This window comes from Macrobrachium nipponense, chromosome 11, assembly GCF_015104395.2.
Source record: "Macrobrachium nipponense isolate FS-2020 chromosome 11, ASM1510439v2, whole genome shotgun sequence".
Taxonomy (NCBI): Eukaryota; Metazoa; Arthropoda; class Malacostraca; order Decapoda; family Palaemonidae; genus Macrobrachium; species Macrobrachium nipponense.
In genome coordinates, this window is record NC_061087.1 from 94201936 (window position 1) to 94224640 (window position 22705).

Here is a 22705-nt window from a genome sequence, read left to right on the forward strand (position 1 = left end):
GAGAGCCTTCTTGTCCGGAGACGAGAGAGGACTACTTGGTTCAACCCAGTCGGCAAGCTCCGATCGCGGCAGACCCACCGTCGATTTGGGTCCCTCTCGGGCCCCAAAACGACTCGAGCCGAGACGTGGCTCTGCTGGTGGGAGCGGTGATCCTTCCCCGAGATCATTGTGCTGACGAATCAGCGCCGTAACCTCGACAAAGTCCCTCTGGATCTCGGAAGTCACAGCATCTTGCAGAGTGGGACCGTTAAGCCCTTCGAACAAGAGCATTTCCGAGAACCTTCCTCTAAGAAGGGGGTAACAGCGACAGCCCTCTCGTCTTCTTTCCCCAATCCACTGCGCATACGTCCTGGCCGGTCCCAGAACCGTGCCTGGCACGTAGGGCGTTGTGGTGGGATCGTGAGGGGCGCACCCCTCACGATCACTCCTCAATACCTCGCTCCTCCCGGTGTAACCCGAGGAGGTTGAAGGTACGGGAGAGGCAGACCTGACGCTCCCTCCTTGCTCGCTGGCAGCACCAGCAGGCTTTGAGGGCTGCAGGCGATCGTCAACCCGCGGTGGCGATCGAGCTGCAGGCCTGATCGAACCTCGTCTGTGGAGAACGGCTGGACTGAGCACAGCGGCCCCGATCTCAAGTATCAGAAGAGCTGGTGCTGGTTGCCGTACCCGGTCGCTTCTGTGAGAGCGACGGTCAGGCGACCTGCAGGCTCCACTGTCACAGTGAGACCGTGCTTGTCCTCACGGCACGTCACGTCGCTGGTTCCAGCCGTGGCTGGCACCGGCGAACGGGATGACCTCTTCTCAGCCTCAGCCCGTGGTTGGTCGTGGACCGTCACGTCCCCGGGTAGCCAGCTGTTCGCCGCGAGAGTGAGAGCTGGTCTGGTGAGAGTCGCATAAGCGGCTGTCACCAGTCTTCCGCCCCGTGCCGTGAACCTGACGCTGAGCGGACTCAGAGGTCTGGTTCGTGGCTGCACGGTCGCTGTAGGCGACCGTACACTCGGTACCTCCCGCGAACGAGAGGCCGAGACGGGACCCTGATGCAGTGGCAGAACCACTGACACCAGGCGAGGAAGTACCGGTGTTAGCCGGTACCCCTCTGGTCCCCGTAGTCTTCCTTGCGGAAGAAGAGACGGGCCCCGCTCCCGAAGGAGCAGGAGGACCAGCGGAAGGAACCCTCCCGTCCACCTAGGTGAGAGGGGGGGCGGGTCCCGAGAAGCTCCCGAGGGAGACTTCTTAGGGAGGGAGGAGGCAACCTTCTTCTTCCTCGGCTGTGAAGCCTTAGAAGTCGAAGGGGAAGAGGCGGCAGCCGACGACGATGAAGAAGATGAAGACGACGCGACGACACCTTCCTCCTCTTCTTCGTCAGCTTCCTCAGGACAGACGTAAGATCTGCTATCCAGGGCGGAGCCGGGGCTGCTGTAGCCGAAGCCACAGGGCCCGGCGGACGCACCTGTACAGACAGACCAAAGTCTGGGGTAGTACCACCACGAACAGGGACGACATCAACAGGTATGGGCATCTCAGGAACAGCAGGCACAGCCAGCACAGCATCGGTGGGGACAGCCAGCGCAGCAACGGCAGGGACAGCCAGCGCAGCAACGACAGGGACAGCCAGCGCAGCAACTGCATGGACAGTCAGCCCAGAATCGGCAGGTACGGCAGGCAGCACCGGAAAAACACAGGAAGTGGAGCAGCAGCCAGCAACATCTGGTACTGGCGGCAGGTCAGGGGCGAGCTCTAGGGGCAGCGGAAGTGTGGTCGCTGCAGCGCGGCAACCACGAGCGCGGCGGCACGCCCCCCCTCTCGGTACGGCGAACGGCCCACTTCACAGCGGCTGTAGGCAAGACTGTTACCACGTGAGGCGAGTACACCAGGTGAGGAGGGACGTCGTCACCTGGTTGCGTGGTCACCACTCCATGGGTGACCACAGTAGGCCCAGACATAGAACCGCAGCCCCTGGACACTAGCACGCCCTGCAATTGGAAGGACGCCCATACCTCACCAAGGTCTTCACCCTCGTGGCAGTAGCACCTGCGGAAATAACAGTAGTAGCGATTAGTGGGGGGGAAGTCCCCTCGCGCGGGGGGGTGAGCCTCTCCGAACGAGTGGAAGACCCTAATACAATTGTACATCGGGCACCGAGCGCCCTCCCCCGCGCTCGACGGATCGGGCGAGGAGAAGAACGCCGATAACCTCCCCCCCCCCAAGGGGAAGGGCCATTGTGGGAGCTGAGCGGGGGGGGGTTCCCTCGTTCCCCCCCCCCCCCGCACAGTACCCATGTACCCAACAACAATATAAGAGCCCGAGAGCAATCGTGCCCTCGGCCCGAATGCAAGGGCATAAGGATCAATTCCCTGACTGAGCGGAACTTGAACCAAATAAATATTGATGCAATCAATAATAAGGGATAAAAAGAAAATGCATCTTGCATACGATTCACTTCACAATGAATAAGGGCTCGGATCGAGCGCATTTGCGCCCTAGGTACCGAGCGCAAGGGTGAAAGGATCAATTCCTTACCTTTATGGATCAAGGTTCTGGAAACCTGATCCATAATGAATTGATGCAATCAAAAAATATATGAAAATGAAAAGACTACTGCGCTTGCGATTTCACTTCATACAAATAAAAAGGGGAAGGATCAATTCCCGGGAATAGCAGAAACATTGATCCCAGTAAACAATGCAATCTCAATAAAAAATGAAAATGAAAAAGAACTGCACTTGCGATTTCACTCATTCAAAATAAAAAGGGGGAAGGATCAATTTCCGGGTAAGCTCGGAAACTGATCCAAAATGAGTATTGCTACAATCAAAATAATATATGAAAATGAAAAAGAATACTGTACTTGCGATTCCACTTCCATACTAAATAAGTTTCCGTGCCGAGCGCATTCGTTCGGCAACGGGCATACAGGTCAAAAAAATATAAATGAAAAGAGCACTTACTTACGATTTTCATCTACACATTTCCAACCCAATCTACGCTCGGAGCGAGTGCTCCCGCCCTCGGCACCGAGCATACCCAATACGAGGATCATTTCTGGGAAAATGAATTCCCGCACTTACGCCCTTCAGTCCCGGCACTCGGGTAATCGGAGGGCGTGGTGACACCAAGATCCTTAATTCACAAAGAATTGAATGAAATGATTGTACTTACAATTCAGTTTTCACTAGATAATTAGAAAAAGAAAAACACAATCATGCGAAAGCAAACGACGATGAAGCGGGCAGAGAGCGATGATACACGTCCACACGCCAGCAGGCCGAAAGCAAAAGTGGTTTGTTTACCTCCCAGTCGCGCGCGCGCGCCTGTCGGACAAGCAGTTAACTACCGAACCCCTTGTTCGAAAGCTTACGACCTATCCAGCTGCTGCTAGTACCTTCCTATTGTAAAAGGACCGAAGGTTTGTAGCCGTGTCGGAACAATTTTTAAATAACAAAGTAAATTTAAACTAAATAACCAGTAAAGTAAACAGTTTAGGGAATAAAACTTTGCAGTTTCGTTGTCTGTCGTCGTCTGCTGTTCGTAATTGTGTTTATGGCGCGCGCGCTTAGAAACCAGGAACAGCAACGGGTTTAAAGTGCAATGTGGAGTGAACTGAGACCAAAATGTGTATAATAACAATCAAATAAGCACTGTGGAGTTTCAGTTGTGATGGCAGTAAGGATAAAAACCGCCAATTACAAGGTAAGAATGAATTCAGTTCAAACCATAACCCCGGGAATAACAAGTTTCATACTTTCACTAATATAGGCAACAAAATGTTGTTTTATTGTGCTGATTACAACTGCAATCTTGAGTAAGATCAATAAACGTTACATACATACGCTAACATTGTTCAAATGAGTGCTGGGAAGGCTGGGGAAAGATGGTGGCCGTCACTGATGAGAACCGTCCATGCATAATGTAGCCGCCATATTGGATTTCAAAACTGCCTTGAAAACATATTTTACGAAGAGCTCACATGCTTATTTTAGTTCGTATGGGGCTTTCATATATCACAATATGTTGACGAAACTTCAGTCTTTTAAATGGTATGCTTAGAGTTGCAATTGTATTCATGTTTCACCAATTAAATATCGAGTGAATAAGACCCGTCCACCGTGATGAGGGTTGGCCTGTCGTGATATTCTACCCTAAGCGTAAGTAAAAATTTCAAAAGTGTTTTGGTGAGATTTGCACTGCTTTGGACACCCTTTTCACTACCCTCTGTTTAATGCCTTAAATTTGGCCTTAATTTCTAAATTTGGAGAAAATACTTACTTTGAAAGGAAAGTAGCCTAGAGGTTTTTAGCTCCGTCTCTCACCAACAAGAAGTCACGACTGATACCCATCTCCTGTGTCAGGACGCGTTATAAGTACTTTTTCAGAGGGTGGCATGCTGTGATCGTCGTTGAGTTGATCCAGGCCATGCAGTTGTTTACCCGTGAAATCTTTTACTATAAGTTTTTGAAAATCGGGCCAAAACATACGCGCTAGCTTCGTCACGTTTGACTAAAATATTATCTTCCATTCGGCCGCCATCATGTCACGCCATCTTGTTTGTATTCGTCCGTCAATTATCAAGCAGACGATACTCTTGGCTAACTAAACTGTAGGCGCTCTAAGTAGCCGATATGACGCCGCTCAGTCATTTACCCTATGCTGCATCTCTGTTGAAATGTCTCAGATGTGGTTTAGGCTACCTTTAATTTGCTGGCAACAGGTAGAAACATGTCCAACATTAGGTATGGCCTATGTACCTCTAACACCTAGCCTAATTTATCTACGTGTAGCTAGGTATTACCTAGTATAGGTAGCCTACATAGCTATAGCTACCTAGCTACCACTAGCTACATGAAATACAACTAGGTAAAGAGATTTCGCAAACAAAAACACTTGGGATCTCCGTAGCTTAGGTAGCTAACGAGTACCTAGTAGGTAGTAGCTAGGTACCTAGCTACCTAGTATAAGTAGCCAATGCTCTACTTGTGGAACTCGCAAGTGCCAAGTAGGTAGACTACCTACCTTATCTAAGCTACCATGTAAGAGTAGCCTCATTCCTATTCTCAAGTTCCCATTCAATTTGCAAAAACTCACATCCATCACAAAACACAACAAGCAGACTAAGATGCCTGCAAGGAAGATGGGCTTTTAGGTATAGTAGGTATAAGAAAGGTTAGCCACAAATATGTGACTAGGTACTAGCAAGGTAGCCTACTACTAGGCTAGGTAGCGAAAACGAGGGTTAGCCTACTACTATAACCTAGACTTCAGTCTAAGCAGCCTATGATTAGGTAGGCTATAAGCTACTTATTAAAAGACATACTGGTGGATTATTTCTCTTTAACGATACTACTACCAATCTCGCTACTTACGTCGAATAATACTTTCCAGATGGGTAAAATTTAAGAAATTGTCCGTAGTATGCAGAACCGTCCGTAAGGTTAACACGTGTAAACAGTCTCAATAGTAGTAGCAGATATTTTCCAGATACCGTAAAGAAATTGTGTAAGCTTTAGAACGGCCCTTCCTAATGACTAGCATTGTCAGCCTTGAGGTTGTAAATTTTGATGTTCTGCGGGGTTTTATTTCCATTTGTACATTATATTTGAGTATTTTTATTGACAGATATTTCCTATATACGGTTTTATGACGAATATTCACTTATTCCAAGTCCTCGACGTCACCTCTACAGCTCCTAACCATGGGCACACCCTTGAGTAGGAGCAAAGAGCCGACACTTTTCACTATATACGGCGTATTTCTTTCATTGTTTCCATTACACTTATTATAACTTTTGTTACTTAATTTTACCCCTGAAGACTTTTGCAATGAAATATATATTAACTGTGTCCTCTTCTTCCCCTCTATTAGTGGTTAACAATTTGCTTAGTTTCAACATATTTGGCCTAGCTTTCATCATTATTAATGTCTCTCGTCCCCAATTTAGCTAAATATATCTCTCTCTTTCCCTTCCCTTGGTGAACTTCAACAATGATACTTTTGTTTTACAAAGTGTTTTAACTTTAAATTAATTTCATGCTTGCATATTTCTATCCGTCTTCGTCCCCCCCCCAAAAAAAATTTTTTTTTACAAGTTTTCCTATTTAGACTACTTTTGGCAAAGATAGTAGGAATTACCATGAATTGGAAGAAACATGTATGGGGTTGGAAATTTATCCTTTACAAATAGCTCTTCTCTTTTATGGTTACAATAGTCTCTTCCCAGCTCAGGTTATTAAAATACACTTATGCAAAAAATCTATGAATGAAGCAAAAAAAAAAAAAAAAAAAAAAAAAAAAAAAAAAAAAAAAAAAAAAAAAAAAAAAAAACTCTCATTGGCCTAGTGATATATTAAGAGATGAATCATATCCATAAAGAATGAAAAGAAAAAAAAATAGTTTAGTGATAAATAGAGATGAAGCATAGCCTTATAGCCTTTCTTTTGGTCCTGGGAGAAGCTTTTTCGTGTTTGTAGCTGTGTGAACTGGTGGCCATTGGTTAAGTCGCAGTCTGGTGGTGAGGTAAGTGTAATATGAAAGCTTTGCTACTCGGTCATGGTGGTTGGAATGAATATAGAATTAGGCCAAGGACTGTGACCTATGAGGTCATTCAGTGCTGGAAGGCCAATTGACAGTAAGAGGGTTTTGAAGGTGCAACAGGAAGAAAACTTTGCAGTTGCACTATGAAACAATTGTACAAGAGGGTGGAAAGACAGAAGGAAGAAAGTGAATATGAATGGAGGTACAGTAAAAGGAATGAGAGGGGTTGCAGCCAGGGGACGAAGGGACACTGCAAAGACCCTCAAGTAATACCTACTGTGCACCATGTGATGTGCACTGATGGCACAACCACTTATGGGGATTTGTCCTTGTGACCATGTTGGTTGTTTTGGGGTTGCCTTGTCCCTGCACCTGTGATAGTCGGTTACACTTGCGGAGATGGGCGAGGGAGCTGACACACCCCTGCACATTGCTCTCTCCATCTCCGTTGTGACATTAAAGTTCTAATATGGTAGAAAAGTTGAAGAAATTGTTTTGGACATTTAGGCTATACAAAGATTCGTTGGTGAAGGGAACATGAACCTTAGTTAAGTTTTGTGAAGCTAAGGACTTGAAGTTTGAGCTCATCAATGTGAATATCATTACTACTAAGGTATGAACTTTCTCTTGGTAAAAAATTGGTTAAGACTAAGTTCGTAAAATATTTAACCAACTTTAACCTCTTAGCATTGTAAAGCTTGTTACACAAGCAAGAGCCTCATAACCTGTAAGTTGCCTTAGGTCAACTTAGTTTTGACAAGGCATCATAGCACCGGGGATAGGGGCGGAATCCATTCTTGTTCAATTTTATACTAAATGAAATCACCAAAGATCTTAGGGAGGAGCCCCATCAGTGAATAATCTATGCAGGAACTAGAGCTCAACAACAAGCCATATAGGTGGAGATATATGTTGGAGAAAAAGCTAGACTGGTGGAGTTATGTGCTGGAGAGAAAGCTAGCCAGGTGGAGATATACGCTAGAGAGTAGAGGGATGAAGATAAGTTGAATGAAGGTTGAGTATTTGGCAATTTGGATGGATGATGACTAGTAAGTCCTGATTAAGCTGGGAGTGATGAAGTGAGATAAGAATGAATACATCAGGGGCTCTGCAAAAGTCAGTGAAGTGCCTAGGAGTTAAGACCAAGATGATTAGAGCACCTGATGAGGAAAGATGATGATCAACTGTTGTAAGAAAGATCCTGGAAATGGCAGTGCTAAGAAAAAGAGAATGGATTCAAGAAGACATGAAAAACAAATGATTAGAATAAGATAGGACACAAAGTAAATAAACCTGAAGAGCTCATTTAAAACAGCAACTCCAACTAAGGATTAGGCTCAGAACCGTCACCCAGCTGATTAGTACAGTTGTGTATCCACCGGCGTTAGACTTAACCTGTAATAAAGTAACACAGGTTTTGCCTCTTAAAAATGTGCCCTTACTGAATAACTTTCATAAAGGATACAACAATAAAATTCATTGGGGGCAGCTTTGAAATAAACTCAACTATAATCTGGATCATTCGGAGAAAAAACAAACTCACAGTAATTAGATATCAAATGTGCATCTTTAATTGCCTCCATAACAAGGGTGCCTTGCTTAGTAATCATTACTGTATAATCACATCTTACACTTATGATGCTCTTAGTGTACTCCAAGACTAGGACATAAAGCATTTCAAAAAAGAAATCTTACTTGCCAAATACATCAGTGGCACTATTAAGTGAAATGATAGAATTTTTTAAATGATTGACTATTGTTCTGTTAAAAGACTGTTTCATTTTACAGACTCAAACTAAAACATTCACAATTCTGTATTCAAAACATTCAAAGGTAATATGTAACCAAGAAGCAATGGAACTTAAAAATTAGTCAAAATGTATGATGATCATTGAAGACATCATGTCAAAATATGGTCTAAGTTTTCAAGGTCCTGTATTACAATACAATGTAGATATGTCACTCTTAAAAACACCTGTGTAAGTCTCATCAACTAATAACTACACCTTAATGGACTAATGTAATCTCACTTGCACCTTTGCTTATATCTATTCCTTTTTCCATGAGTAGAACATCTCCATAGGTTTATTTACTCTCCAATATTTTTCATTGATTTGTTCTAATGTCAGAGACCCACCTACACCAATATACTGGTCTGGTGTTGGAGCAATGTATATACAGAAATTATTCAGTGATGATGGAAGTTCAGTTTCTAGTTCCCCTGTCCTGTTTGCTAGAGTAAGCCGCATGGCAAGGTATTTGGAAAGGTGGTCAACTGCAAAAGAAAGGAAAAGAAATATTAATAATTACAACACTAAGGCTACTTCTCATATCATAGTTGTTTACTTATGGTAAAACTAGAATATTGAAGAATTTCATTACTACTAGTGTTATATATATCAAACAGAAGAACAAACACTACATCACAGCAATTATTATGACTATATATAAATACAGAGTTTCCTGAGACCACCAAATCATGTCCCTACTAATCCATCTTGGCTATCTGATCCAGTATAGTTCTTTTTCTTTGTTGGATACAGCAGTCTTGAACTGCCATAAACTTGATTTTGAATGGAAGCCACTTTTACTCTTTTGTCTGTTTCACTAATTCTATATATCTTTTCTGTCTCACTGGGCAACTACTTAAGTCTGGTATGTGATATTTAAACCTTGTCCATTTTTTATCTTAGACTTTTGAAGTGGATGACTCTATCTCAAACTGAATTACATTACGGGTACTTTGTAAACGGTAACTTTCTGTGTCTGTGGTCTATGCATTTTTGTTTACTAAGCAGATAAAGTCCCCAGTGACAATTATATTTTATTTGATAGGAGGTCTATATTTGAGTTATGTATAGAGATTCTGCCCAAAATTGGTAAACATTTTTCCCAGGTGTTCATGTTTACAATCTAACTTGCAGTTAATGGCTTCCACTATCTTCTATAGTCTAATGCATAGCAATAAAAATAACACTTCTTTGCTTAGCATACCTCGCTGAACATTATGTATTGTGATTATGTTCCCACTCAAAATCCCCAGTAACCCAAGCTGCTCTGTTTCCAAAAAGGCTCAAAAGTTAGTAAAATTTGTTTCTAATAGAAGGAACATTAAATAATGACACTGCAAGGGATTTCTTTTCTGATGTCCATTACCCTCCGAGTCTACACTAGTTATCCTTTGGTAAGCATATGAAAAAGTTTTCAGGATTCCTGTTTTTTGAAGTACAGTAGCTTGAAACTGAAATGACAGGTCTCATCTGAAGAGCCTTTTTGCATCTTAACTTCAGATTGTTTCAAACTTCCTGTTGCCTACATCACTATAATGCTACGATTTACCCATAGAATATTATTTTCCTTGATTATACCAACAACCAATACAGTCAAAAATTACAATCAAATGTAAATTCTCCTTGTTTAATCTAACGCAGATTTGTGAGAGAGAGAGAGAGAGAGAGAGAGAGAGAGAGAGAGAGAGAGAGAGAGAGAGAGAGAGAGAGAGAGAGAGAGAGAGAGTCTGCATTGAAAAACATTTGATTTATCCTCATTCATGCAAAATCAAGCAAGCCAAAAGGGTTGGCAACTCAAGTAAATTAGACAATCATGAGTTACATTAGATAAGTGTTATTATATAACTAATTCAAAACGATATATGTTCATAATGCTATTAAAACTTGATACCCAGTCATATTGTGGTTAATCCTGACTTACTTGTAGCATTGGCTGTAGTTTTGATATATCTGATTGATGAATCTTTCAATTCTCTTATGAGTTCATTGTCTTCATTCATTTCCAAGGGGTGGGGTCTAAACACCAATTCAATCTCCCCAGATTCACTTGGGCCTTCTGCTTCTTCACCAGGATTACCATCATTACTTGATCCAGGACCAGATTCATTCTCTGATGTTCTCCGCTGCTTTTTTAGTCTGGGGCCCATTGTAGATGATGAGGTAGAATTAGTGGCACCTGAAGTTGGTGTTGTGGCTGCAGATCCTGGTGGGTTCCCACTATTGGTGGTGGTTGGAGTACTTGGGGGCTCACTTGGTGTAGGTGTGGAAGGAGCTGATGGTGTGGGTGTTGGTGTGGTTCCATCGTCTAGCATGCTCTTCCGGTTCTTCTGTCGACTTGCAATCTGGAGTTTGATTCCCTCTTCAATAGAGTTAATAAGTGATGCATGATTGTGGTTTTTATTCAACTTTGCAAAAACTCTTTCTTGATGTTGCTCATATTCATCACGACTTGGATATATTTTAGATATCAATGTGTCAAAGTTTGGGTCAGGTCGAAGTGATCTCTTTGATACCAACTTCTTTCTACAAGTTGGGCATTCTTTGTTACCAGACCTAAGGGCTGTGATAATGCACTCCTGAAAGAAGAGAGAAGATATTAAATCAAATCTACAGCTTCATATTGAAAATCTCTTTCCTGTACTAAACAGAATCTAGAACACATCTATATCCAATACTTAAGCAGATTCATAAAAGTAGTGACCTTCAAACATCATTTATCCACCATAAGTCTTAAGAATGATTACACTCGTATGGGAAACACAACAAACTGAAGCCGATAAACTACATACGAACTCCAACATCAATCACACAAAAGCAAGGAACACATGTTTACTAAATACTGTAGTTGTCTGCCAGTACTAAAACTGTGATGCATGCCAAAACTGGCACAGTAATGTATCTAGTGAAACCACAATACAGTACAGTATTTAATAGACTCCAACTTCAGTATGATCCTAATGTAACAAAATAAGGAGGACAATGATATCAACATTCAATAACACTACATTTTCCTCAGTTAGCCTGTCAGTATCATCTTACAACCAAATAGTATTACATTTAATATCACAATATCTTAATAATTATCAATGTAGCTACAGATGTTTTCATTCTCACTAACATTAATGATAACCTTCAATAAAATTATTATTTTCAATATTATTATTACTCTACGGACATAGCACAAGAAAAAAATTCAGACTTCACAATTAAGTTTCCACTGATTACCACCAGGCTAGTATACAGGATATATGTAAAATATGGGAAAAACAAAAAGAAGGCAAAACAAACATAAAACTGGGATAATGGATGATAAAAAAGTATGCAGTACATCAGCATTTAAAATAAAGGAGTAAAACTAAGAAATTGTGAAGCTTTTACTGAACTCTGAGGTACTACTCAGTTCAAGTTCCTATACATAATATTGAAAAATACACCATAGCATCTCAAAAGAATACTAATAATAATATTCAGAAAAACCTGTTGCTAGCATTATAGAAAAGGATTATAGAATGACACAGGAAAGAGGGAGTTCAGAATTAAAATGAACTAAAAGAAAAGATCCAAACAATATCTTCCAGTGATAGTTTTAATTCACAAAGGTAATTACGGATTAGAAAAATCACTGTCATGGGTCTGGTTACAAGAGAGAGTATATTCCTAGTTGCCTCCGGCACAAAATTGGAACAATAATTAACTAAGGGATCACATGTGCTCTAAGCAAACTGGACAAATCTAAAATTATTGTTGGAAGCCACAGATAGTCTATTAATTTGTTAAGTAACTAAATCTACTTAAGTTCCGATAAAAATTAACATTATTTTATCACTAAATCTACTAAACATCTAATAAAACTCAACAATATTTCAATACTAAGAGTATTAAGGTGTGACGTTTAAGGTTTGCTACCGAGAGCCTGGAGAAATGTCAAGACTTCATTACCTACCATGCATCCAGTTCTCACAAGATCAGAAATTTAATATATATATATATACGTATATATATTATATATATATATATATATATATATATATAGATATATATAAAAATGGGAAAAAAGGCTGACCTGGCAAAATCGATGCAGACATTCTTTAGTGGTCATTGTGTTTTTCAACATATCAAGGCAAATAGGGCACATAAGTTCGGAATGCAAAGAACGAGGTGAAACTGCAATTTCTGTGTTGTCTGTAATGGCTTCTTGAGGAGTGCGGTGGAGCTCATACAAAGATAGCTCCCACGACTTGTTGACAGCACTCTGCTCTGTGGTCGTCATGATGCTTAACCAATATTCTTTATATGAAATACATAAGATGTCTTTGAATACCAAGCTTCACATTCAGGCTTTTACCTGAAACAAAAATGAAGATATCCTGTATTAGTGATACAATGATAATAGTATCTAGATATGTATAAATATATATGTTTAGTGCTACAAATGATAATAGCATTTAGATATGCATAAATATATATGTTGGAAAATGTTCCCCTCCACATTTTGAGTACACATAAATAAACTAACTCTTTAATTTTATCAATACAGGCTAGCAAACTTATTGAAAATAAAAATACTCTATGAGGCAAGAAGGACATTCAGGACTGTGCACCACTTGCGTGACTTATAACTAAGGTTACACATAAGCATAGACATCATACATTACCAACATAGAGCAAATACTATACAGTACTGCAAGTAAAAGAAAAAAGCTTCAAAGTCCATGCATCTAGTTGCCCTTTAAAAAATTCTTTTTAATTATTTACCTCCAAAACAATAAAGAAGTGATTAAACTGACTTCAACTATCAAGTATATCTCATTGCAAGCTATTTCAACCACAGAACTGAATCTTCCACAACACAGAAATGGAAAACATTAAAAAAGGGAAAACTTTTTTCCAAAACTAAGTGGCTTCCAAAGATTTTCCATTACTAAATTTTGAACATTTCTCAAAACAGTAAAGAATTTTTACACATTTAATAAATGAAAAAACAAGTAAAAAATTATACTGTATATCTAAAATTACTCCATGAATTTACTATTAGTGTCCCTAAGAAAAACTTTCGTTGTACCGTTGCCTATTTCCACTGGTCATGACAACATTCTGAGCAACATTTATTCTGAAAAACTTGACTGATTCTTCTTGGGGATATCTAGCAACACAACATTCACTATAAAACACCCAGGAGGGGTTTTTCAAACATTTTTGTATCTTGACCATTGATACACTAGTATACATACTTTTCATTCTTTGTCCAGCATGTGGTATTACATAAGCATATGAAGATTAAGGGAGTTTTTTCTTTAAACTGTTGATAGTTTTAATTCACAAAGGTAATTACTGATTAGAAAAATCACTGTCAGGTAAAAATGCCATACTTGGGGGTTTACTTGGGAAGTACAGGTTAAAATTAAATTTTTTTCTGATAGTTCTTGATATAATTTTCATGAATCTGATATATTCTTTTCCATTGAAAATGTTAAATAATTACACACCAATCATTCTAAAAACAACAGGACACTTCTGTCGGAATTCTTGAGAATGACAAATAAGCAAGCCATGAAACAAAGATTATTTCCAGTTCATATACAATTACATAACATTGGGGATTTTAAGGGGAGGCAAGCAGCTCTTATCAACAGACAGGACATGGTGGCCTAGGTTAGGTTAGGATGCAACCATGTGTAACCATGTGTTTCACTTGTTTTCATTCTCTAATGCTCAAAATCCCTGGTTAATCCCTGTGGTCCCCCAATACTGTTGAACCAATGAGGTTTGTAATATGTTAACCTAACCAAGCACTCCCAACATTAACAAATGTAAAATGTCAAAATCACATAAAAACTACCTGAGAAAATATGTTACCCCCTTGGAAGTCCTGTGCCACACATGGATGACACATGCCTAAAATTTTCAAAAGCCTTCAAAACAATAACCAAGATAAAATTAAAGTCTTCACAAAATTCTTAACCTATTTACTCGCCCCTCTATACACCAGATGGAAAATGTGTAAAAACTTTAATTTTGTCTTGGTTATTGTTTTGAAGGCTTTTGAAAATTTTAGGTACCTATGTGCCATCCATGTGTGGCACGGGATTTTGTACCATGAATTTTTTCTTATGTTGTATTTTTTAGACTACAGTTTACAAACTACTAGCTTAGGTTAGGTTAGGATATATCCTGTATGCTACCTACCCTCGTCATATCTTCGTGCTTCATAGTGTATTTTGATATTTATACTTACTGATCACATGAATTAAGGCTTTTTAAACATTATTTTGTGACTTTTGCCTTTGTTACTATTCTTGATGGCAAAATTTACACCCAAGGGTGCAATTCATTCTTTTTCTTTTCCACCACTAAAAACCTCTAGATGGAGCCCAATAGTTGTTATATATATGGGCTACGCACCAGCAGTAATGGTAAAATATAAGGTAAAACTGAATACCTCCCCTGCACCCCACTGGTTCAGTATAGGTAAGTACCATGCACAATATGGCACCATGTTTAGTACCTGTTCCTAGGGGATAAAAGTAAGAAGATAAACAAATGACAGTAAATATCATTCATAAACAAAAAACAAGATATTTGTAACATTAACATAAAGAACATGCATGAAATATCCTGGTCAGTGACTGGCGGGAACCATCCAGCTGTAGGTAGTAACCAACACTTTAATTTTGCCATACTAATTCTTTACCCAAAAGGATACTTCATACGCCTTTCATACGACAGCTTTCATAGTGAACTTTACCGGCTGGAAAGTCTACCAGGGTTGATCATCAAATATCCAAGGGTAGCCCACTACTAAGTATAGCCTAACCTAAGCTTGGCAAAGATAGCCTAACTCGACGTAAGCTTCAGAAATACTGACTTTTTTTTACCTTTCTCTCCACAGACTATAAAATACAATAGCTCAAGTCTTGGACAGCTACGAATGTCTAACCTATTCTTCCAGACTACTATAGTAGGTACCATCACCTGGAACGTCAAAAGTTACCCACAGGTGGGCTACGCTATCCAGGATACCGGTCTTCATCACAAATCTACTCCACAGACGGATATATCTTACCCCTATACTCACTCTCTCAAAACATGGTGCACGTCGTTAACAGCATTCCCATGCCAGGCGCTTATTTATCCCGAGAACGTCCAGTCACCCGTCATTCACTGGCCACCAGACAAACGCGTTTGTTTTGTTTACAATTGTCAGACCATTCATAAACGACGAGAATATATAAGGTGTTCGAAAGCCATTCCGAATATTGACGCGATCCTCAATTGTCTCTAAGTGTCCCCGAAACAAATGAGCATACTGCTTTATGGGGACCGGTTTATTTTTCCTAATTACACTTCTCACATAATTATTATTGCGTTGTCAAATGTTTAAACCACAAATGGGAATATTTTTTTAATATATAGATATGGCTGTTTTACTTTTTGTGTACACTGCGCCGAAAGAGATTAAGGATGAAAGTGTTTCTGTCAAAATGCATAAAGTCATCAAATATTTGCCACAGTTTCTGACATGCAGTACTATATATTTGGCTCTAAATCCTAATTGAAAAACCCAGCCTTTGTACTGCCTAAACTTTGCACTAAATTCTAAAAGGGACGAAACTCTCGAACCATCCTCTCACCCGTAGTGATATCAAACATTAAACCCGACTTGCGATGACACGGGCTCTTGCTATAAATCCGTAACTGACCGACTGTTAAGCAACGAGCCTTGATAATAAATTCCAACATGTATCCAGTTGCAGGATATGCAATCCAAGGATTATTTGCATACGGGCACTTCTAATGAAATACTTCCAGTGTTCTTCGTATATAGGCTTAACTATGATTTACTTTTCAAATACTTCAGAATTTATATTCACCACACGATGAACTTATGCCTACTGCCAATGTTGACTCATGCTGGATAATCTAATGCTTATAGTAAGGTACGACAACACATCTTGCTGCAGCATGGGACAAGCTTATAATGTGTAAACCGTCATGACGAAAATCAAATGAAAATTTAGCGCTGACCGCTGAGCATGTAAAATTTTCTTCTGATTTCATGGAAACTTACGTCTATGGAAATCCCTATTTAATAAAAATAGTTTATAGACGAATGATAGGCATTTAGAAGTGAAACAAAAACCAAAATGCCGAACAGAAGGAAAATAAGAGTAACGAGGGCACGGTATACTAACGAATATCATCCTCATGACTGAGGTAAATCCTGTATACAGACCCTTTCAAGTATCAAGCGTTCGTGCTGGTATAAAGCACTTTTATCTAACATAAAGCCTGTAGTAGATTAAGCTATGAACAGAGGTCTCCGATTTAAGGGCTATTTGAAAGCTATATAGCTATAATGATTTACTTACTTTTGCGATGAATGTATACCAGTTCAGCAAATTATAAATTAATTATATTTCAGGATAAACGTTTCAAGTTCAATATATCTAATGCATTATTACACAATCTTTTAATCAGATAATCTTCTCTCATGCTGCCGTTAACAAAAACGATGTTATCTAATGTTATGGTAATGATGGGTGACAAGCTGACATTCATGACAGCACAATTCAGGGACTCTCTCTCTCTCTCTCTCTCTCTCTCTCTCTCGGCCATTCATTATACTTGCTCTCATTAACAGTTACTTCTCATACGTTGGCAGAATATTATTTCAGAAAATGAGGTCATAAACGTTTATGCTAAGACTATTTCAGCATTTTCTTCTAAGAATAGGGTGAGGAAGAAGCTGACACCAGATAAACCTATGCTCTCCCTACTTGCCTCCTCTCTCTTTCGTATTCTCAGTGTCCACTCCCATTTCTGTATTTACATCCCCCTACGAAGAAGAATAGGAAAACCCATAGCGTCTACCTACCTACATCCATAGCTACTTCAAAAGACCATACCAACGCGTTTACCACTTTCCGCTGCTTACGCTGGTGTCCGAAAGATTTTTAAAAATGATTCCAAAATTTATTTCACCGGCCGAAGATAGTACAATACCACTTCGATCTTGAAATGATATAAGAGCAAAATTAATAATTAATTTAAAGAAATTGTACAACAAGTGATTGTTAATGATCCCTTTATTATGTGAGCGGTTGACATTATTGGTACCATTAGTATTATTATTATTGGTGGTATTTCTTTCTATGCATGCATCTTTTTTTATGGAACAAAGGCAAAAATGTCAAAAAAGGACAAAACATATCTAAGGGTTACTAAAAGCGTAAGTATCCACATATTAAGAAAATCTACAGTAAATAAAATATCTAAATACTCTATCATGCAGTATTTCATAATGAAATGCGAAAGCTTAATATAAGTTATTCTGATAAATTCTTCATGAAAAGTAGTTTTATAAAGCTTTTGCGGACACGGGGGTTTACTAATGGGAAGAAAGAATTACATCAATTTAATGATGCCTGGAGAGAGAGAGAGAGAGAGAGAGAGAGAGAGAGAGAGAGAGAGAGAGAGAGAGAGAGAGAGAGATATTATTGTAAAAATGAATGCATTACATAGTTTAATATCTGATTAAACTGGAGGATGTATATGATATATATATATATATATATATATATGTATATATATATATTATATATATATATATTATTATATATATGTATATATATATATATATATATATATAGATATATATATATATATATATATATATATATAATATATATATATATATGGTGCGTTTTTATTAGGTAGAGTGTTCGAGTTATATGATAGCTTACCTGCTTCTTCTTCTTGATAATTCGTTCTGCAGTCTGGTTCTATGTTTAACTTTATGCTTCTTCTTAATGTTAGTTCTGGATTAGTAATCTTACTAGGTTAAGTCTCTCAGGCGAAGTTTGAATGAGACGAATGGCAGAGTTTCTTTTTTTACTGTGGTAAAGAGTACAAGTACAACTACAAATTTATAAATCTATTGTTGGACCCTGGCAATATTTCTGCTTCTGTACTAAACGACAGCTGCCGGTCCCCTCTCGCTTCTTCTATCGGTCCGAAATTCAGCCACCCTCGGTTCGAATTCGGCACCACCTCCTTAGGCAGTGTAGATTTTGGTTCTCCGCCTAACTGGATTCTTGATTTGTGGAGTGGTGTTTCCTTATCTTGTCCCCATCTCCTTTTAAGTGGGATTAACATGTTAATTCCTCCTTTTCCCGGCGGGGTCAATAATTTAACATGTTGATACCTCCTCCCGGAGGCAGAGCTCCATTATCGAATGAAGCTGAGTAAGTTTGGTGCGAGGTCACAGGTCAAAGATTTTATGACGGTCTTAAGATTTGAATTGCGATGGTGTTATGGTTCAACTTCCTATGACTAAGGTTTTGTTGATCAAATTTTGGCTCACACACCAAACTCAATTTTCTCTCTCTCTCTCTCTCTCTCTCTCTCTCTTTATCGTTATTTTCCACTGACATACTCTGAGTTATTTTCTCTCCTCTCTCTCTCTTTATCGTTATTTTCACTGTACATACTCTGATTATTTTCTCTCCTTCTCTTTCTCTTTCTCATTATTTTCACTGTACTTTGATTATTCTCTCTCTCTCTCTCTCTCTCTCTCTCTCTCTCTCTCTCTGTTTTTCCGCTACCCTATCTACTATTATCTACTATTATTTCTAATAGCTATCTTTACATCACTCGGTCACCTGCCAAACACTGTCTTCAATGTTTAATATATATATATATATATATATATATATATATATATATATATATATATATGAATGAAAGAAATGGATATACTCAAAAAATTATTGACGAGTACAACAAAATACACATAAAAACTGTTCTCCAACTCTAGAACTGTAATAAAATTGCAAAAAAAAAAATCATAGCAAATGTTAAACATATCAAAAATTAAAAATGCATTAAATCATAAGCATAATAAATGAAAACTCAGAATACAATATCTAAAAAAAAAATGATGTAAGTGATGTGGATATCAAATGTCAATTATGGATCATTTCTTTTCATTTCTGTCAGTATCCCTTGTATCTTTTTGATAATCAAATGCCTCACTATGATGACAAACAACACAATAGTGACTACTATTACCAGCAGATTTACAAATGAAAGAAATTGTGCTATCTGTTTCGTATACAAGTAAATAGTCATCAACATAATTCAAGTTCTCAAGTTCCTTTAATTCTAGCTGAGACAATTTAAACTCATCTATTGCAAATGTGTAATTCTTATATGGCATATGTTTGTTGAAATGGTATTCAGTGAAAAGGTGTGGCTCATAGTATAATTGATTTGGTATAATTAACTTACATGATGTTGCAAAAGACTTGATATTCTTAAATTTCATTTCAGTTGGGTGGTGACATTAGGACAAGTGGCTGTGGCTATAACAGAATCTAATGAAAATTCAAAAATGTCTTCATTCACTATAGTTGCTGTATACACATCCTTTTCTTGATTTTGTTTTAAAATCAACTCTTGGATACAGGGATGATCATTGGTAGTCTTAAATAAGTTATCAAAATCACATATATACTCTTTTTCCTTCAAAATTACACATTCATTGAATTATTTAAAAAGGCTAACATCAATCCATGCTCTTCCAATGCAAAATGAGTACTAAGGCGCTTTCTAATAATGATCTGATTTTCAATATACATAGGAAAGGGATATACAGAAACTAGTACATTTGAAATTTTCGTATTGAAAGGTAGAACTAAAATAATTCTGTCATGAATTGCTTTGGCACTTATGAAATTATAGTATATGAAAATATATCTTATACTAAAGGTGTGCAATGCTTCTCAATTATATAAAACTTAATAATGTCTTCTAATTTTTTGGAGTGATTAGTGTTGGGCTCAAAATACCTTTGAAAGCAAGTAAGACAGCATTGAGCATGTCTTTATGTTCGTGTAACATCACTTCACTTTCCAGTGCAAAGGTATTTAAAAACTGTATATTTCCTATCTTATTGAGTTCTTTTGTGACATTCTGATTTACTTGACTTACGAAGACTTTCAATTTTTCTATTTGTTCTGCATTTTGATTGTGAGAGGCAATCACTTTATTTATCGCTGTACCCCTTGCGGCTGCCCACTTTTCCAGTCTGTCAATTCTTTCCTTTTCTTGTTCTACATTTGCTTCGGTAGCAACCCCAAACAACTGATTTAGAGCAGTTTCAATGAAGGGTAAGAGGGATCTTTTGGACCTTGTCCTCAGTGTGTTATCTATGTTCATGCTCAAATTTTCCAATAATGACATGGCACTGTTATTATCACCCTTCTGTAGGATTTCTTTACTACCATTTAGGATTTCTCTTAGTTCACTCTCACGTTTGAGCACTATGGAAATACCTATACTAACTATTCCAAGGTCCTTGGTCATTTTGACTTTTCCATGTCTGTTTAACAGGGCACCTTCGTTTAATATCCGATTACACTGCAAGAGAGAGAGAGAGAGAGAGAGAGAGAGAGAGAGAGAGAGAGAGAGAGAGATTACTGTAAAAATGAATGCATTCCATTGTTTCATATCTGATTACACTGCTGCAAGAGAGAGAGAGAGAGAGAGGATGAGAGAGCAGAGAGAGAGAGAGAGAGAGAGAGAGAGAGAGAGAGATTAAAAGTTTTAATTAGTTCCGAGCGTACTCGTGTTCCCGAGAGACGACAAGCGGCGGCTCATTAATAATAAGAGACAGATTATATTATGTTTGCGAGAGGGTATATAGTATAGTTCCCGACGCAAAGCCCTTTTAAAAGGATCCTCGTGACGGCTCCTTTGGGGCACTTATTATTATGATCGACACTTCAGCTGGACGATCCCCACGTGGCAAATTGTGGAATATCACGCGTTATAAAGAAGTATGAATAAGGATTATGGCATCCACCTCTTTAAAGAAATTAGGGAATCGCTTACCTAGATGAAAGATGACCGAGGGGAGCAGACAGAAGCCATCTTTCTTTTCTTTGATAAAATAAGAGAACATCACAACCGATTTGTTTTGAACTGGTCATATAATATAGGATCTTTTCCAACACATATAATCAGGGTATCCATAAAGTCCCAGTGCCATTCTGGCCAATAAATACTTGTAATGGTTCTGGGGCTTTATGGACACACTGTATGTACGTATGTATGTATGTATGTATGGTATGTATGTATATGTATATTATAATATTTATTCATCTGATATATCTATATATATATATATATATTATATATATATATATTGTCACAACTTCAGCTTTCCACTTGACTATTCATGAATTCTCGGTAATGAGGGCAACACTTCATGTAGGTATAATTAAAATTAAACAAAGACTTTACTTATTTTAAATCACGTCTGAATATATAATAACAAAATAATAACAAATAACCACTTAATAACTACTAGAAACAAGTGAATCGTAAGCCACCGGATAACGAACTCAAAAGTATTAACTTGACAGAGCTTGGAAGTAAACATTTCCAAGGATTACATACATTAAAAACATGAGGTAATTTCATCCATGCTGTCCGCTACGATCAGCAATCAATAGATGGTGCTAACATCATACACAACAATAGGTGTGTAATTAGAACTGCTACATAATGATAGGAGGGTTATTATAGTTCCCCCCTGTTAGGAATGAAATTACTATGACAATTTTATTGAAAAACTTAGTGAATTCAAGTGGTTTTCTGTCTAAGACGTGATAATGCGTCGGCGATGGTGTTGTTTGATCCTCGAATGCTGTGGATCTCAATGTTGTATGAAGACAAGATGTATGACCATCGAAGAAGTTTCTTGTTGTTAAGCTTGGCCCTTTCGAGGAAGGTAAGGGGTTTGTGGTCGGTGTAAATGACGACGCGTGCAGCACCTTCCAGATATGGACGAAAATGAAGGACTGTTGCTACAAGACTAAATAATTCTTTTTCGATGGTAGGCCATCTTAGTTGAGTGCCTTTGAATGCTCCCGAGTAATAAGATACTGTCAGCAGGTGTTCCAACAAAGGAGGAAAAGTACTGGTCCCATTGATTTCTTGCAGTAGGACACCACCAAATCCAGTATTACAAGCATCTACCTGTATAAAAAAAAGGTTTAGCAAGATTAGGAGCTTGCAACAAAGGAGATGAAGTCATGAATAACTTTAGCTGCTGGAAGGCCTTGTCGTGATCCTGTGTCCAGTGAAACCTTACTTTGCTAGATGTCAAGGCATGTAGAGGAGAAGTTATGATGGCAAAATTAGGATAAAACTTTGATTAATATGACACCATACCTAAGAAAGTTTTGAGTTCTTTTTTATCACTAGGAGTGGGAAATGAAGTTATAGCCTTTACATTAGTATCCTTGGGTAATATGGAGCCACTGCCAATGACATGTCCTAGGTATGTAACTTTTGCCTTACCAAATGAACTCTTGGCTAAA

At 38.7% G+C, this 22705-nt stretch overlaps 2 protein-coding genes across 3 annotated transcripts in view; both read right to left on the minus strand.

Moving 5' to 3' along the window:
• The window catches only part of LOC135207447 (uncharacterized), a 217462-nt gene extending 212020 nt beyond the window's left edge, over nucleotides 1–5442 (minus strand). The window contains exon 1 of the mRNA XM_064239176.1: nucleotides 5361–5442. The gene's annotated coding sequence lies outside the window, so the exon portion shown is untranslated. The remainder of the gene's footprint in view (nucleotides 1–5360) is intronic.
• Nucleotides 5443–8076: 2634 nt separating this feature from the next.
• Nucleotides 8077–15550, minus strand: LOC135207456 (E3 ubiquitin-protein ligase RING1-like). 2 transcript variants are annotated; one of them, XM_064239183.1, is made up of 4 exons: nucleotides 15394–15550; nucleotides 12382–12663; nucleotides 10240–10894; nucleotides 8077–8803 (listed from the first exon to the last, which is right to left on the minus strand). In XM_064239183.1, the coding sequence occupies exons 2-4, from the start codon at nucleotides 12586–12588 to the stop codon at nucleotides 8577–8579; spliced, it is 1089 nt and encodes a 362-aa protein (XP_064095253.1). In that variant the 5' UTR covers nucleotides 12589–12663; nucleotides 15394–15550; the 3' UTR covers nucleotides 8077–8576. The 2 variants fall into 2 exon arrangements, with proteins under 2 accessions (XP_064095253.1, XP_064095261.1); XM_064239191.1 differs by having other exon boundaries at nucleotides 15382–15521.
• Between the last annotated feature and the right edge of the window lie 7155 nt (nucleotides 15551–22705).

What these genes read in the sequence shown, in the direction of transcription:
- LOC135207456 (XM_064239183.1), bottom strand. Translation starts at nt 12,588, where the DNA reads ATGACGACCACAGAGCAGAGTGCTGTCAACAAGTCGTGGGAGCTATCT. An exon ending in GTCTGCATCGATTTTGCCAG is followed by an intron (nt 10,895 to 12,381) that starts GTCAGCCTTTTT and finishes CTCTTCTTTCAG; the next exon opens with GAGTGCATTATCACAGCCCT. An exon ending in AACTACAGCCAATGCTACAA is followed by an intron (nt 8,804 to 10,239) that starts GTAAGTCAGGAT and finishes TTTCTTTTGCAG; the next exon opens with TTGACCACCTTTCCAAATAC.